Source organism: Elaeis guineensis, chromosome 6 (genome assembly GCF_000442705.2).
Source record: "Elaeis guineensis isolate ETL-2024a chromosome 6, EG11, whole genome shotgun sequence".
Lineage (NCBI taxonomy): Eukaryota > Viridiplantae > Streptophyta > Magnoliopsida > Arecales > Arecaceae > Elaeis > Elaeis guineensis.
In genome coordinates, this window is record NC_025998.2 from 132728492 (window position 1) to 132747306 (window position 18815).

The window sequence follows — 18815 nt, forward strand, 5'->3', positions numbered from 1 at the left end:
CTTTAATAACTGAATTTGTCGCCTTTCTTGTCTAATTTGGAAAGAAAAAGCAAGCTTTTCTTCAATCCATAACATTGCATATATTTTTAAGCATCCGAAGTATTCCATCAAACATCCGCAAGTACACCGTACCAACTCCAACCATCTTGCTACTTGAGTTATTTTTCATCAAAACTATACTACCCTCACATCTCATATGTGCTAAACTATGAATAATGTGGATATATATGATGGGTTGCATTACAATTAAGAATTCAATTTTGATGAAATGCCAAACTTGAACCTACTATCAAGATTTTATTATCGATACTACCCGATGTTGACTCTTCTACTTGATGTATTTCATTGTTCATCTCAAAGCCATTCTTTTTACTACTTGATTTACCAACATCCTTTTTGGAATTTAAACCTTTTCAATTTCTACAATTCTTCTTAAAGTGCTTGATTTTATCATACAACGAATAAATCCCTTTGTTATTTTGATCTTTAGATTTTGATTTATATTTAAATTTGCTCCTTGAAGGATTTCTTGATGTGCTTTTATGTTCTCTTTGACAATCTCTCACCAAACTTTTTAAACTCTCCAAAGTTGTCTTTTTTTGGAGCTTATTAGCTAACAAAGTATAGAAACGGTGTTCATGTCAAGAGAATCCTTTTTGGTATAACTTAGACTTATAATTAATGTGTCATAGGAATCTGCTAATATACATAGCAAAGGTATGGCCTTATCCTCATATTTCATGTTCTCTTCAATATTTTCAAGCTTACAAATGATGTTGTTGAAAATATTCATGTGCTCGAAAATTTTAGTACCTTCTTTCATTCTCTAAGAGTATAATTTTCTCTTCAAGAAAATCTAATTGGTGATTGACTTTGTTTGGTTCAAGCTCTCTAACTTCATCCATAAGTCTAAAGCCATCTTCTCTTCAACAATATTAAAGAGAATTTCATCCTCCAAACACATGCAAATAGTAACCAAGGCTTTCAAGTCTATCTCATCCCAATCATCATTTGACATCAACTCTAGTTTCTTGTCCTTCCTAAGTAGAGCCTTGTGATACTTTTGTTGTATCAATAAATTATGAACTTTCAACTTTCAAAGCTCAAAATTTCTCTTTCCATCAAATTTCTCCACTTCCAACCGATTTGTAGCTATTAAGATAATTCGTTGAACACCTTGCACTCACAATTTGAAGCTCTGATATCAATCATAAAGGATGACAATGGTGGAGTCCAAACAACAAAATCACAACTTACTAATAAACCAGTGAAACCACCCACGACCAAGATATGCAAGAATATGGAGAAATAAGAAAACCAAAGAGAATGCCAATAGTACAACAATATAATATAAGAAATTACGTGGTTCACCCACTATCAGGTTATGTCCACGGGCATGGAGAAGATTAAAATCCAGTATTAACTTGGAAGATTGCAAAAGTTTGAGAGGAGATTACCACTCTATAATAATGGACTTACTACTTTCCAATGTAAAAATTCTCTTCTTGTTACACCTTCTAAGCACCCTTCCGATCTCACGAATCCTACTTTGGAATGTTCTAGGAACTCCTCCAATTAATCTTGAAAGCTTGGACAAGCAAAAAGAATAAGAGAACTCATCACCATCAAAACCTTGTCCTCTCCTCTCTTCTCTATCCTAAGGAAAGAGAACACTCAAGAAAAGAATGCACCTTGACTTAATCTCGCTCAGTATAATAGAAGCTTTTTTTTCTAACTCATCTTAGCTTAACTAACTAATGCATTAAGTAAGCCTAAATCCAACTAACCCATTACACGAGTTTTTGAACCAAATCCAAAATAAGCCCAATAAGTTAATTGGTGAATTTGATATCACCAAATTTAACGGTGACTAATGGAGTCTAAGTTGTTTGGGTTCCATTCTCATTCTCATTCTCATAAAAAAAAAAAGAAAAAAAATTATAATAGAGGAAGGAAAACCTTCTCTTAACACATCACATCAAGATCATAAAGATTCCAAAGATAGAGAGCGTGGACGACAGTGGTTAAGAAGCCAATAATTGATAATCGCTGTCACGGAGGTACTTGTTCTTCCACACGCGGTTCCCTTCTTCTTCTCTGATCACGGGTGATGTCGGCATCATCTAGCTATTGTTTTGTCGTGGAGGAGAGAGATTTTGACCCGTTTGCTTTGCTTTCACTTTCGATGATTCGTTTACACACCATCCCCTTTCATGTTTTCAGGGAGGCTCGATCTCTGCAATTTTGACACAGAGAAGCTAGCGATCCACGTCATTCAGAGCGCCTTTGCCACTCCTTTCTTTGGAGAGGCTGTGAGTAGGATGGATGAAGCAAGAGGGATATTATGTTAATTGGATGGAGGAAGTTATACGGCAAACCGGTAGCCAAGTCCTGCCATGCTAGAAGACTCGTCTTCGCGGTTCACATCACCAGATTATCTTTGGAACCAGATGGAACGAAGGTTGTTAATGGGATTTTATTGTCGGCCCCGTACAACTGCTACGCTAATATGCCTTAACGAGCTACTTATGTCCAGCATGTGTTTAATTAATTTATTATAATAAATTTAATTTAATTTATTTTGAAATTTTTAGGGATGGCAACGGATTGGGTTTGAATCCGATAATGTACTACCATCTCCAAATCCAAACTTAATTCCATGTACCCAAATCTACCCGATATCCGATCGGATAAAAAGAGAGATACTCATCCTCATAGCAAATGGGTTCGGGGATACCCACGAGTAATTCATTTTTCCATACTCAATCCATACCCGCCCTATATCCATCCCATACCCAAAAAATAAACAACCAAAATAATTTTATGCATATTATCAACCAAAACAGAATTATCAATTTGACATAGAACATAATCTGTAAATCCAAATTTATAGAAATAGAATTACAATTCAACATAAAATATATAAACAATCAAAATAATTTTATGCATATTATCAACCGAAATAGAATTATCAAAATAAAATTATAAACATATATTTTCGGATATCGGTTCAGGTATTATCCAAATTCGTATATTCGGATTGGGTTCGGATTCGGATTTGGATAGAAAATAATATTACCCATATCTTATTTATATTCGTGCTATAGTTTTTAAATTTTATCTAAATTCGATCAAATTTTATTTTTTAAATTTGATTGAATTTAGATAGGATATATATCCATGGATCGATTTTGCCGTACCTAGAGATTTCTGATGGTAACATCATGTTTTGTCCTTGGAATCGAAATAAAAGATACGGCCACCGGGTCTCTTCCAAGAACCAAGTTCCTGTCTAAAAGCTACAAAGCATAATACCATTAAAATTGACTTTAGTTGGTAGAATCCGCACGCAAGTCCCAGAATAGTTTGTGAAGTATTGGTCCTCGTCACCCGTCAGTTTCTAGCCATAAGTAAAAGACCGCCCACCCCGGAAGGTTCTTTTTAAATACCAGAAGCTAAGTGCACATGGTCACACCAGAGCCTCACCAACTCTCTTCCTCCCAAGGAAATAATAAAGCTGGAGCAGAAAGAGAAACAGAGTGAGGAATAGAGTTGGGGAGAGAAATAATGGCGATGACAGGAGAGAAACCCCGAGAAATGGAGAATCTAGAGAATGGCACGGAAGCGGAACCAGAAATCAAGTATAGGGGGTGGAAAGCCATGCCATATGTCATAGGTATCAAACATATACATTTTTTTTTTTTTTTTTTTAAACCTTGATGAAAGGAGTCCAAGGAGCTATGAGCTCCATAAGACACCTAATTTATTGATAGAAAAGCATATGCATCAGTGTAAAAGAAGGATTAAAATAGAGGATAAAAGGAGTCTGAAAAAAAAGGAAGTACAAGGTCGATCTGTGTATGAAAAAGACAGTGACTGCAGAAGTGAAAACAGAAACCTCTGAAACAAAGGGTAAAACAGATCCGTGTATGCAACATCCAATGTATCAAATACATACATGAACGCTAGCTTTGATGTCCTTACAATAGCTGCTTTCTTTCATCAACCGATTTATATGCGATGGAAAATATGAGCAGGGAACGAGACATTCGAGAAGTTGGGAACCATCGGCACGGCGGCAAACCTGCTGGTCTACCTCACCACCATCTTCCACTTGAAGAGTGTCACCGCGGCCACCACCCTCAATATTTTCAATGGGACCACCAACTTAGCTCCTCTTCTTGGAGCCTTCCTCTCGGACACTTATTTGGGCCGCTACATCACTTTGGGATGTGCTTCTGTTTCTTCACTATTGGTATTATTGAGCTCTCTCTCTCTCTCTCTCTCTCTCTCTCTCTCTCTGTGGATAAGCTTGCATCCGCACCACCATAGCTATGGCCTATGAGGCTCAGAACAAGCGTAGGTGCTCGTCTGCTTGCGTGTATGTGCTGCAGAATGTCTCGTAGAAAACAGGTTGAGGTTAAGTTGTATTTTTTAATACTCTGATGGTAAACTGGTTGGCCTTCGATTGCCACTAGCCCTTACAAAAATATGGGTACGTTTGGATGACCAAAAGAATAGTCCAGTTCAAATGGCTCAAGTTGAACCGGATACGTATTTTTTATGAGTTTGGCTTGCGTTGCTTGAACCCCCCTTGGCGGTATGGCTGGGCCACACCTTAGCTGCTAGCGTGACTCAGTCCCCTAACGTACTTAAACTCTTAGGTGGTCCAGTCCTACCTCAGGATGTGGATCATTTTTTTTGTTTTTTGGTAGAAGATGTGGATCATCTTCAAACCTCTACTATATATTATAAAACATGTACTTAAAATAGGGTGTTCCATTCCACTATAAACCAAGTTGTCGTCAATACTTTATTTTTTATATTCTTTTTCTCACAGATGAAGAGCAATTCTGTATTTATTATTTGCCTTGTTTAGCTCGCACTCTCAATAATATTTGAATCTCCCTATATATTTTTCTTTTTCTTTTTTTTCTTTTTCCTTGCATTTATTTATACTTCATGCGAGCCTTGTGCGTAAGGTGTAGTATATATGTACACACAGCATTAGAGAAGCTATCACTCTTTTATGTATATAATATATAGATGGGGTCGACAGATTTCTGTTAAGAAAAGAGTACCAACATGGATAGGTTGAGATCTTCTCCAGTTTAGTGTCGAAATGGAGAGATCCAGTTCTACAATTATGTTCATCCATGTAGTGCTCTGCTATGGTGCTAACATAGATCCCATGGTTTATATGAGATAATATATCTCATTTATAATATAGGATCCATATAATCACGACCACCATGTGATTCCCAAAGCCGTGATTGCACGATCAAAACCTTGCCAATTTTGCTGTATGTGTTCTGAAGGTAAATTCTCTATTGCAATCACATTTGTACAAACTATATTCCTTAATAAATCAGGTGACCTATGAGTTATGCTAAGTAACTGGTCACCTTTCTTTGCCAAAAAAAAAAAAAATGCTGTATGTGAAAGTGAGGATCCAAAACTCATGACACACTGGCAATAAGTTGGCTCCGTTTGCTAGTGTTGCTTGCTATAGATGCTATCGATCCTATCTTGATATGAATATTAAATGGTCGCAAATGACCAAGTATCTGACAATTTCTGAAGATATACTAGATAAGAAAATAAACTGACATCCAAATCTTCCGACTCTAATTAACAATCATAGTTTTCTTCGTTGAAGGGCATGCTTATTCTCACTCTCACTGCTGCAATCTCAAAGCTGCACCCTCCCAAGTGCGACCAAGGCCAACACTGCATAGGCCCCTCCCCAGTGCAGCTTGCCGTCCTCCTCTGTAGTTTTGGTTTGTTAGTGATCGGTGCTGGAGGCATTCGGCCGTGCAACCTAGCCTTTGGTGCAGACCAATTCAACCCACATACAGAGTCGGGGAGGAGGGGCATCAACAGCTTCTTCAATTGGTACTACTTCACGTTCACAGGAGCCATGATGATCTCTTCCACCTTTATCATCTACATCCAAAGCAACGTGAGCTGGGCACTGGGTCTGGCCATCCCCACCATCCTCATGTTCCTCTCCTGCACTCTCTTCTTCCTTGGGACTAGACTATATGTGAAAGTGAAGCCCGAGGGAAGCCCCCTCACCAGCATTGCCCAAGTCTTGGTAGTGGCATTTAGAAAACGAGGGTTGAAGCAACCTGATGATCCGAAGACGTCTCTCTTCAATCCTCCCCATCATAGTTCTCTCGTTTCCAAGCTTCCATACAGCGATCAATTCAGGTAACTATAATCACACCCTCCTTTTTCTTCAATTTCGTATGCACAGGAGCACAAAGTGAATAAGAGGATTAATTAGTTCTAAACTTAATGATGCACGAGGATTGTGGAAAAAAAAAAAAAAAATCAAGCAATTCAAGTATGATCTACCAGCTATAAAATGCCTGCAAACAAACAAATTAACTTAAGCATATGATTTGGAAACTCCTTGAAGCTAGCGCTGTCAAGTTTGAATCAGTTGTAAGTCATGCTGGAGATGGACCTAATCAAATCCACTTCCGAACCAGGCGTGCTATCTTTCTAGCACTTTGCCCGATTACCATTTATTATATTTGTTGTTTCCTAATTCGGCGGTCTGCGGTTTATGGTGTCAGGCTTGTTGACAAGGCTGCGATCAGAACTCCCATGGATGAAGTCAAACCAAATGGCGACGCTGCAAATCCATGGAGACTTTGCAGTCTCCAACAGGTTGAGCAGGTAAAATGTTTAGCAAGAATCATTCCCATATGGGCTACAGGCATCATCCTCTATGTTGCAATTGTCCAAGAGACGACTTTCGTGGTCTTTCAAGGCCTTCAAGCTGATAGACATTTTGGGAAGAGTAAATTTCAAATACCAGCTGCTTCTTTCACGGTCTTCGCCATGCTAGCGTTAACAATTTGGATACCTGTTTATGATCGCATTCTAGTCCCATGGCTTCGAAGAGTTACCGGTAAAGAAGGTGGCTTCACATTACTCCAGAGGATGGGAATTGGAATTGTTCTCTCGGTGGTTGCCATGATTGTCTCCGGACTCGTGGAAGAGCGGAGGAGGAGTTATGCCCTTCACCGACCGGCCCTCGGGACTGCACCGAGTGGTGGTGCGATATCATCCATGTCTAGTTTCTGGTTGGTACCACAGCTGGTGCTTCTGGGTCTTGCTGAGGCATTTAATTTGATCGGCCAGGTTGAGTTCTACTACAAACAGTTTCCTGAAAACATGAGAAGCCTTGCTGGAGCTGTGCTCTTCTGCGGGATGGCATGTGCTAATTACTTGAGTGGCTTCATGGTGACGGTAGTTCATCAAACAACAGGTCACAATGGGAAAGATAATTGGTTAGCCAGCGACCTAAACCAGGGAAGATTGGACTATTTCTATTACTTGATTGCTTTAATGGGAGTAGTCGACTTCCTATTTTTTATTGTTTTTGCAAACTGGTATAGATACAAGGGTTTAGAAGATGGCTCCGAGATCGCATTGGAGAAAAGCAACTCAAAATCTTCTCTTGTTTCAACTAGAACCGAGTGACGAGACATACTTGTTTTGTACTGTATGATGATATTCTACTTGTCACAATATTGATAGAAAATATAAATGAAACCGGCCAATTAGTTTGCAGATATTCCATTTTGTCTACTTCTCTTAAGAATAGCAACTTAACTGGCCAATTTCTGTTGCATTTGCTTTCCGTATTCTGAAGGTCGCCGTGGCATTTTAGGGATATTCAATGTACTCACATGCCAAAATCTAGGATTTTCATGGCTGCAAACCGTGTATTTTTCTAAAAAAAATTGACATTTCGTTTCTCCTCTAGGAATATAGGAGTTATATTCAGGAACTTCCTTTTTTTTTTTTTTTTTTTCTTGGTGATGTAATATAGGCTAAGGGAGATTTATCCCATTAGCCTTTACTGAGATTTAAAAGGTAAAGTTTACGAGGTAAAACAGGATATTTTCAAGAAGTGACATGTTAGTGATTTTACAGAGAAGAACGTTATAGGGGCAAAGAAACTGCCAAGTAGCTCCAAAAAAGATCCCATCCGGCTCAAAAGAGCAACCAAGGACACTAAAATCCGATTGCAGATATCTGGATCCAAGAGCAGAGCCAAATTTGTTCAGCACAAGGTACCAAAACGCACAGCATTAGCAGACCCAAAAAATCAATGCAATAATGCCAAGAGCTTTCCATCCTAATCCCCATTTGTCAGCATCCAGGAAATCCAAAAAAAACCTGCAAAGAGCATCAACTAAGAAGGAACCCTAACTTTTTGAACTCCTTTAATTTTTTCTATAGCTTAGAGAATCAGGTAACACCTTTTGATCACACGATAGATACCAACACTCTAGAAGATGAAGGATTTTGTGAGCAGTAGTTGTTGTGATTGAAGGTTATTTATTAAGAAAGATGTGGGCATTCTGCTCCTTCCAACGGCATCAGATGAAGCTCATAATTAACAATTGGCTGCTGCCGATCTTTGGCAAAATGAAGTCTCATCCAATTGGCATTGAGGAATTTCTTTTTAATTCATTGTTTCTTTTATTTCGCCATTCATTTCAAAAAAAAAAAAAAAACAACAACAACAAAGTGATTATGATCATCTGAAGTGTGATTTCTTCAATTTGCCTACTTCTGGAGTTTATTGCTCATGGGATCTTGTCCTTCTATAGGCCTGTCGATGCAGTAGCTGATTACATTTTGACTGCAAAATAGAATTTTATTGAAATCTTGGATGAAAATATCCAATTTTCATGTTTTGCAAATAGGGAAGGCAGACATTTTACAATGATTTGGTTGCTGCAGTGGATGAACAATTTATGTTTTGCAAATATTGTACTCTGTACATTCTTCTTACCAACTCTTCTGCCTTCTGCTATTTTTGACGTACATATCTCTACATTTTTCATGATATTTGGTGGCTAATGGAGTCTAAGCTCTTTGGCTTCCATTCTCATCCCAAAAATAAAATGCAATAGAGGAAGGAAAACCTTCTCTCAGGACATCACATCAAGTTCAGAAAGCTTCCAAAATGGAGGTCGATGGTGAAAGAGCCAATAATTGATAGTCGCAGTCAGAGAGTTAATTGGTCTGACCCACATGGTCCTCATGATCACTGGCGATCTCGGTAATCATCTTGTTTTTGTAACTTTTTCATCATAATAATAAAAGAGAGGGAGAGCTTGACCCGTTTCCTTTGTGGTCACATTCAATGATTCATTGATCCACCATCCTCTTTCATCGTTCCAGCAAGTCTTGATCGCTGCAATTTGAACACACACAGAAAGAGAGAGGCAGTGACTCACGTCTCGGAGAGGCTGCAAGTAGGATGGGATGAAAGCAAGAGAGATATTATGTCCATTGGATGGAGGAAATTAATTATACGGCAAACCGATAGCCAAGTCCTGCCATGCCGGGAGTCCTGTACGTTTACGTCGTTCACATCTTGGAACCAGATGGAAAGAAGGTTGTTAGGGGGATTTTATTGCCTTCATGCACAACTGCTGCGCTAATATGCCTCAGTGAGCTGCTTGTGTCCAATATCTTTTAATTAATTTCTATTAATTCTAAATTTAATGTTTAATTTGTTTTGAAACTTCTGATGGTACATCATGCATTGTCCTGGAATGCAAATGAAAGATACTGCCACCAGAACTCTTCCGAGCACTAAATTTGTATCTAAATTAAAGCTACAAAGCATGATACCATAAAATTAAGTTTAGTCGGTAGAATCAGCACGTCAATCCCTGAATAGTTTGGGAAGTATTGGTCCTCAGTTTCTAGCCGCTAGTAAAAGTCGCACTTAGTCCAGCTGCATAGCAAGGCTAGCTCCAGATCAGTCGGCATTTTCCTTTCACCAATACTATCACCAAATATTCTCTCTTACGATACCAAAACTCAAGATTACTTGATTTTCCTCTGATGCGAGTATATCATAACGAAAATAATATTAGACAACAACTAGCATGAAGGTCCAAAATAATTTTTTGGATTTAAAATAGTTGTCAAATAACAATTACCTGATATAACCTTAAGCAGCAGTTTTATTAACTAAAGGCAACAACTATGACAAAGATAATAAGGCAACAGTTTTTTTTTTTTAATTTTACTTAGGCAGCAAATTAATTATCTATCTAGCTTATATGGTTGGTACCTCAGCTGGTGCTTCTGGATCTTGCTAAGGCTTTTAATTTGATCGGTCAGATTGAGTTCTACTACAAACAGTTTCCTGAAAACATGAGAAGCCTTGCCGGAGGTGTGCTCTTCTGTGGGCTCTTGAGTGGCTTCATGGTGATAGTAATTCATCAAACAGCCGGTCATAATAAGAAAGATGATTGGTTAGCCAGCGACCTAAACCATGGAAGATTGGACTACTTCTATTTCTTGATTGCTTTAATTGGAGTATTTAACTTCATATTTTTTTATTATTTTTGCCAACTGGCATAGCTACAAAGGTTTAGAAGATGGCTCTGAGAATGCCTTGGAGAAAAGCAAATCCAGATTTTCTCTTGTTTAAACTAGAACTGAGTGACGAGATATACATCTTTGTTACTATATGGTATTTTATTTTTCAAAATATTGGGGAAAAATATAAATGAAACAGATCGATGATGTTATCTATTAAATTCTTTTGTACATTCCATTTTGTTTACTTCTCTTGAGAATTGCAAGTAACTAGCTAATTGTTGTTGCATTAGTTTTCCATGTTTGGAAGGCTACCTAAGCATTTCAAAGATATTCTTTTTTTTTTTTTTTAATGAAAAGGGAGGCAAGGTAGTAGTCCCAACTTTTATCATTTTTTTTTTTTTTGATGAAAGGGGAAGCAGATGGACTGCCACCCTATTTTATTGAACAGGATAATTAGAGAATGTGTACAGAAGGAAAAATTGGAAGAAGGTCTAAGCTACAAAAGATCAAAAAAAGAAAGAGTCAAGCCATCTTTTAAGATGCACAAAGATCAAAAAGAAGGTTAACTGCTTGCATTTGAGTTCCAGCTGAAATCTGAAATGAACAGAGGGTAAGAGGAAGAGCAAGCTGGAATATATGCATGGGCTGAGATCAACTTTTATCAAGGGGGAAATAGTATTTAGAAAAGGAGTGATATCAAGTGAAAAGGTGCAAAAGAAGAGAGCATTCAGATGGGCTTTTATGGACCGACGCCCAAAGCGCTTCGGTGCTTTTTCGCCATGTTTTATTTTCTGACTTCTTTTGTTGCATTCATACTATGCTTGCATGATTGCTCCATCTTATCAAAAGAAAAAAAAAAAAAAAAAAAGGACTATAAAAGCGGAGAAAGAAAGAATGAAAGATTGAAGCATCTCAAGCTTTAGGAAGCCTCAAATGTGGAGAGCCACCCAAGCAATGTCTTCCTTCTCCAGCTCTTCTTTTCCCATAGACATTGCTAAGGAAGACGCGAGAGAGAAGAGCTTTCAAAGCTGTAGACCGCCATGGACCGAACCTGAATGCTGAATATGGAGAGTCATTACAAAAAAACAATCTTTTTATGATAAAATTATTATGAAAAAGATATTCATCATAAATAATTTACTATTTACGATAAAAAAAAATTTCATCGCAAATAGTTGCATATCAGCGATGAAAAAAATTTTTTATCTTAAATATAAATTATTTGTGATGAATATTTTCGTCGTAAATAATGTATCATTTATTTTAATTTTAAATTTTTAAATATTAATAAAAAAAATATTTTCATCGTAAATAATTTAAGTATTTAAGATGAAAAATTATTTTTCGTCACCAATAAGTTTATTTGCAATGCAAATATTATCATCATCAATATTTGAAAAAAATCAAAAATCAAAAAATTAAAAAATTATTAATTATTTATGATAAAAAATTTAATCATAAATAATTAAATTTCATCGTCAGTACCTAATTATTTACGATGAAAATATTTTCATCGTCAATATTTAAAAAAATTAAAAATTAAAAAAATCAAAAGTTGCTTATTATTTGCGATAAAAATTTTTCATCATAAATAATTAAGTATTTATGATGAAAAAAAAATTACATCATAAATATTTAATTATTTATAATAAAAATATTTTTATTCTCAATATTTAAAAAATTAAAATTTTAAAAAATTATAAAATTTAAATTTTTGATTTTGTGTAAGGCAACTGAATCTATTTTTTATAGTAGCTGTATACATCTTTTGTCCTTTTATATAGTAAAGTAGCATATGTGAGTTATGATCCAGATCAAATTTTTTGTATAAAAAAATTATATAAAAGTGGATGATATTCACGGAGTAGAATAAATAGATCCTTTTGAATGAAATAAGCTATACATTTATTTGCAACGTAAAATTCATCTGTTCATCATGGTCACTATTGCTAGTGATATCAATGAATCTTTCTGATGGAGTATCTGTCTTAAGCTGCATAAACGGAGCCTCTTTTCATGCAAAAATTATATAGTTAAGAAGCGTATTTTAGCATGACTTTCAAGATCTCAAAAAGTACGATGCTTTACGTATCGATCGACGCTCAAATGTATCTCTGTAGGAGTTTCAATTATAATAAGAGAAATAATATGAGCACTTATCTTCCTAGGAATGCAAAGCATAAATATGAGCCTATGCTTTATAACACAACTTACACTATCCATAGATCTGCTTTGATTCTGGTTAATTATACTTTAAAGCTCACATAATTTCTCTTGAATTTTTCAAGCTCGATCCTCACATGCAATATATGAGCTTTCAGATCTCTAACTTTCTGTCCTTATCATATCCTCCAAATCTCAATCTTGATGAATTTCTCTCGTGATCTCAGAATCATCGCGATATTCTCATACTCCGACTTTCGGAATGAGGACTCCAAAAAAAAGATGAGCTCCTTAGAGATCGAAGGCCTCAAAGCTATCGATCTCTCATAATGCCCATTCTATTGCGAAAGTTGAAGAGCTGTTCTTATAACCATTATTAGCGACGTAAATTAAATTTTTCATTGTAATTATATTTTTTATATAATTTTTTGGAGAAAAAAACTTTTTTAGAGAAGAAATCATAAATTAATTATTTATATAAATTTTTTTGATTAATAAAAATTAATTTTTTTGATGAAATTATTTTGAAAAATTTTTTAAATCAAAATTTTTTTAGATTAAAAAAATTAATTTTATTTTTCATCATGATATTTTTTTAATGTCATTTTTTTGTTAAATTTTTTGGATGAAAAATTTTTTGGTGAAAAAATCTAAAATTATTTTTTTTTGAAATTATTATTGGAAAGATTTTTTTAGATTGAAAAAAATTGAAAGAATTTTTTTTAATTATTAGTGACGTAAACCAAATTTTCATCATAAATAGTCTTTAAATTTTTTTTAAAAAAAATTATTTGTGATATAAATTTATTTTCAGTCTGCAATCATATTTTAAAAATATTATTTTAATCAATTTTTATGAAAAAAAATTTGTTAATGAAAAAATTTTTTAATTAGTGATGAAAAATATTTTCATCGATAATACTATTTTGAAAATATTTTTTTATTTTTTGAAGAAAAAATTATTAGAGAGAAAAAAAATTTTTTGGACGGTATTTATTAGTGATAGAAATCATATTTCTATCGCTAATACCCCCATTAACGACGTAAATTTTTATTTCCATCACCAATAATTTATTTCATGAATTTTTTGGGTGAAATTTTTTTAGAAAAAAAAAATTTTAGTGGAGAATTTTTGACAGGCCTTATTGGTGATGAAAATTATTTTTTCATCGTAAATAAGCATATTAGCGATGAAAATTTTCATCGCTGATAGTTCTTCATTTATTACATGTCAAGTCGACGTCGCATTCCTTCCGAGTTCTCCCCCCTCTCTCTCTCTCTCTCCCCTCACGAAACCCTCTCTCTCTCCCTCTTCGAGCTCTCCCCCTAATCTTCCCACCGACGATCGTGTCTCCACCATTGCTGCCGCCGTTGTCGTCTGCCATCGTTACCGTGGGCTTCTCTACCGCCGTCGTTGCTGTCCGTCGGAGATAAGGCCTCTCCCTCTTCCTCTCTTTAATCATCGCTTTCCGCCCACCCTTTTTTTCTTTTTTGGTTGATCAGGCCATCGACGAGCAACGTCCGATGCCCCCACCGGTACGTGTCGGTGGCCACCATAGCATGGAGCCACCGTTAGGGGGGAGGGGGCGGGGAGGGGGTTGTAGGGGTGGGGGTGGGCGGCCGGGGGCGACACGAGGGCCGGGGGGTTGGAGGGCAGAGGGGGGTGGCACGACAGGTGGAGGGGGTTACAGGGGGCTGGGAGGCCAGAGGGTGGAGGGGTTTCATGGGGTGGGGGTGGGCGGCCGGGGGCGACACGAGGGCTGAGGGGTCGGAGGGTGGAGGGGGTGGCATGACAGATGGAGGGGGTTCCAGGGGTTGGGAGGCCAGAGGGTGGAGGGGGTTTCGTGGGGTGGGTGTGTGCGACGAGGGGGGGCACGGGGTCCAGGGAGTCGGAGGGCGGAGGGTCGGGGGGTCGGAGGTCGATTAGGGTGGGGAGGGAGGAAGGGAAGAGAGAAACGAGGAGAAAATAATAATAATAAAATATTAATCAAATATTTTATTATTTGATTAATGATAAAATATTTTTTTTATTATAATTTAATATATATTTTTTATTTATTATAATTTAATATATTTTTTAATAATTTAATACATATAAAGTATTGTAACTATGATTTAATGTTTAACTAGGATTAGCTGAATCCTTCAGTGACTTTTTAATGCATATGAACTGTCCGATCCGAGATCTGGATCGAGATTCGATTCGGATTCGGATCACGATTTGAATTGGATCGAGGTTGGGATCCGAGTCGAGATTTCGATCCGGATTGGGATCCAGATCGAGATCTGATCAAGATCCGAGTTGGGATTCAGATCACAGGGGGTTGGAGATGGCGACAGCACTATGCGGGATGGGTCGCAGGGGGTGGGTGACGGCACCGGTATCTTGAGAGTGGGGGTCGCGGGGGTCGAGTCTAGATAGTGCGGGGTGGGTGACGGCATCGGCACAGTGGGAGCGGGGGTCACGGGGGCCGAGTTCGAACAGTACAGGGTGGGTGACTACACCGACACCGCGGAAGCAAGGGTTGCGAGGGCCGAGTGCGGGCGACGGGGGGTGGGTGACGGCGACGGCATCGCAGGGAGTGGGTCAGGCCGCGGGTGGATGATGTTTAAGGAAAAAGTAATTTTTAGGGAAAAAATATTTAGGATAAAATATATTTAGAAAAAAAATAATTGTTAGAAAAAAATATTTAGAAAAAAATATTTTTAGATAAAAAATATTTAAAAAAATAAAAAATTATTTATTATACATATAAATTTTTTATTGTTCCACTAGTACAATGCACATTGCTTTTGCTTATTACAATTTAATTATTTTATGTGCTGTTTTGTATATTTTTGCTTATTATAATTAAATATAAAAAATATTTTTATTTAAAAAAAATTATTAAAATTTTTTATGAAAAAATTTCAATGCATAGTTACTCTTTTTTGATAAAGTAGAAATCCATCGCTGAATGTATGTTCAGAGATGGTAGTTAAATTACATTGAGCCGTAGATTTTTGTTCAAGAGTCAATCTTGATAGAGATCGACTCTTAGATATCCCATATTCAGATTTTTTAAAAAAATAATAATCTTATTATTGTTAATAGTTGATATTTTATTTTATTATGTGATAGTTAATAGTTATCTATCCACTGTTCTCCGGATATATGGTGAATAGGGTGCGTAAGCACCATATTCACGTCGTATACTTGGAGAACCATGGAGAGATACTGCTAAAATTTTTACAATAATGAATCAAAATATTAACTAATAACAATAATAAGATTATTATTTTTCTGAAAGGGATGGGGCCACACCTATTAGTAATAATTTGAAATGGATAAGATCATGCATTTTTGCTTCATTAAATTGATGGAAGGAGATTTTTTGTGTTACTGTTCAGTCTGTATTCTTTAATATATACTGTTTTGTATAAAATGATCTGTGTTTGGATCTGGATCGGGATCCAAAATTTAGATCGAGATTCGATTTGAAATCTAGATCGGGATTCGATCCGAAATCTGGGTTGGGATCCAGTTCGGATGAATACCATTGAAAATTTTTTTGTTGTTAATGATTTTTGTGTTTGTTGTTAGATAGATATCAATAAAAGTTGGATGAATGACAGATATTTTTTTGCTTGAATATCGAAAAGGTATTCGAGATTTTATTAAGTTTGCACGATGTAAGGCTGACAGTGCTAGTCGGATAAAGTGTTCATGCAAGAGATGTATCAATATGGTAAATTATCACATAACACTGTTGAGGAGCATCTACTACATTATAGTATGGATAAGAAGTATACTCGCTGGATATGGCATGGAGAGAGTAATCCAAATGAAGTTGTGCGCGATGATGACGATACTGAAGATAATAGTGATGCTGCTGAATTGATCAAACATGGTGGTATAGGAGAACTATTGGATGATTTATATCAAGATGTTTGTTCAAATATACGCATGAGTACTAGTGCATCTAAAGATAATTCTGATCATGAACACAATATCCGACTTGAGGTAGAAGGGATTTCTGAACAGTTTACAAAGCTTGTAAGGGATGCACGAGAGCCACTCTATCCAAATTGTGTAAAGTTCTCTAAGTTAGAGTTTTTGATAAAATTACTTCATATTAAAATTATGAATCGATGGAGTCAAAAGTTATTTGATCAAAATTTAGCATTAATTAAAGCAGCTCTTCCTAATAGAGAAAAACTTCTAAAATCATATTCTGAAGCAAAAATATACATGCGAGAATTAGGACTTGACTATATTTCTATACATGCTTGTAAAAGTGACTATGTATTATTTTATAAGGATAATGAACAGGCAACTGAATATCTAAAATACGGTGAGCTTAGATACAAAATCGATAATAGAAAAGAAAAGAAGATACCTCAAAAAGTTTTAAGGTATTTTTTATTGATTCCAAGACTTCAAAATTGTATATGTCCACAAAAATAGCTGAAGAAATGAGATGGCATCATGAGCAGTGGGTTCTAGAGGAGAACATACTTAGCCACCCGACCGACTCTGTAGTGTGAAAAGACTTCGATGCAAAGCATCCGCACTTTGTGAGTGACCCGCACAATATCCGACTTGGTTTAGCGACAGATGGATTTAATCTTTTTGACAATTTGAGTACTTCCTACTATATGTGGCCTGTGATGCTAGTTATATATAATGTGTCACCTTGAAAGTACATGAAAGAAATATTTATTTTTATATCACTATTGATTTTGGATTCGAAAGTATCGGATAATGAAATTGATGTATATCTACAACCATTAATCGATGATTTGAAGGAGCTATGAAAAAATGAAGTACAGACATATGATTCTGTAAGTTGAAGAAATATTAAGTCGCATGCTTCGATTTTATGGACCATAAATAATTTTTTTTGTATATGAAACTTATCTGGATGGAGTACCAAAAGATATCTGGCATAGATCATCGATGGTTTCTACTTAGTAATCACTCTTGGAGGACCTGTTACAATCAATACTTTGATGGTAAGTCCGACCTGCGTCCACCACCTACGAAGTTAAGTGGAGCAAAAGTTTTAGAATAACTTGAAGTCATTAAAAACATCTAATTTGGAAAAACATCGGGTACTCGCAAGTGGAAGTGTATTGAAGCTGAGCTGAATTGGATGAAGTGAAGTATTTTTTTCGAACTACCATATTGAAAGCAGCTACTACTTCCTCATAATTTGGAAGTAATACATATTGAGAAGAATATTTATGATAATATCATCGATACAATATTGAACATCTCAGAAAAAATAAAAGATAGTACAAAAGCTCGTCTTGATTTACAAGAAATAAAAATCCGATCAAAGTTGCATTTAGTTCATCGATGTGATAGATTTTTTATGCTACCTGTATGTTATTCGTTGTTTGACAAAAAAAAGAAGAGTTTCTGTGGATAGTTCAAAATCATAAAGTTTTCTAATGCTTATGCTTCAAACGTATCGTGGTATGTTGGCAACAACGACAGCAATATCTCTGGTATAAAAAGTCATGACTCTCATGTGATGATGCAATGCTTGCTTCCTATAGTCATGCATGGCTATTAGGTGGTGATGTTCAAACTGTATTGATTGAGTTGGGAGTATTTTTTCGAGCACTGTATTATCAAAAATTAAAAATTAACTTAAAAAGTTTGAGAATGATATCATGCTCATTCTTTATAAGTTAGAAAAAAAATTTACATTATTTTTTGATATTATGGTGCACCTGACTATTCATCTTCCAAAGGAAGCTCTTTTAGCCGGACCGATACATTATCGGTGAATGTATCCTATTGAAAGATAAAAAAATTATATGTATTTTATTATATCAGTTATAAGATATAAATATATTTTTAAAATTTAAATTTATTTTTATTTACAGATTTTTATATATTTTAAAAAAGTATGTGCGCAATAAAGCACGGCCTGAAGGGTCTATAGAGGAAGCATATATAGCTATGGAGTGTGTCACATTCTGCATGATGTATCTTGATGATATCAAAATAAGATTTAATCGTACAGATTATAATGCAAACCGTGAATGGGGTGACAATAAATAGATACTATCCATATTTAAACAAAGGTTCGACCTATTAGTAGAAGGAGATATGAATTTATGGACATGAATAAGCTATCCAAGATACACTCTTATGTTCTAAATAATTATGAAATAATAAGCATACTGTTTAATATTCTATGTAATTTTTTCATGTCGATGTAAAATTAAAAATCATGACTTGTTGCAGTGACCACAAAGGTATGCTATCCAGAGATAATAATACGAAT

General features: G+C 35.8%; 1 protein-coding gene across 3 annotated transcripts; it reads left to right on the forward strand.

Moving 5' to 3' along the window:
- Nucleotides 1-3450: 3450 nt before the first annotated feature.
- Nucleotides 3451-7589, forward strand: LOC105046414 (protein NRT1/ PTR FAMILY 2.11). 3 transcript variants are annotated; one of them, XM_029264957.2, is made up of 4 exons: nucleotides 3451-3676; nucleotides 4038-4255; nucleotides 5645-6213; nucleotides 6585-7589. In XM_029264957.2, the coding sequence occupies exons 1-4, from the start codon at nucleotides 3568-3570 to the stop codon at nucleotides 7495-7497; spliced, it is 1809 nt and encodes a 602-aa protein (XP_029120790.1). In that variant the 5' UTR covers nucleotides 3451-3567; the 3' UTR covers nucleotides 7498-7589. The 3 variants fall into 3 exon arrangements, with proteins under 3 accessions (XP_029120790.1, XP_010923294.1, XP_073116015.1); XM_010924992.4 differs by having other exon boundaries at nucleotides 3452-3676; nucleotides 5660-6213; XM_073259914.1 differs by lacking the exons at nucleotides 3451-3676; nucleotides 4038-4255 and adding an exon at nucleotides 4285-5318 and having other exon boundaries at nucleotides 5660-6213.
- Nucleotides 7590-18815: the final 11226 nt, after the last annotated feature.

Coding starts and splice junctions, on each gene's coding strand:
- LOC105046414 (XM_029264957.2), top strand. CDS start 3,568: ATGGCGATGACAGGAGAGAAACCCCGAGAAATGGAGAATCTAGAGAAT. Junction 4,256..5,644: donor CTTCTGTTTCTTCACTATTG/GTATTATTGAGC, acceptor TAACAATCATAG/TTTTCTTCGTTGAAGGGCAT. Junction 6,214..6,584: donor CCATACAGCGATCAATTCAG/GTAACTATAATC, acceptor TTATGGTGTCAG/GCTTGTTGACAAGGCTGCGA.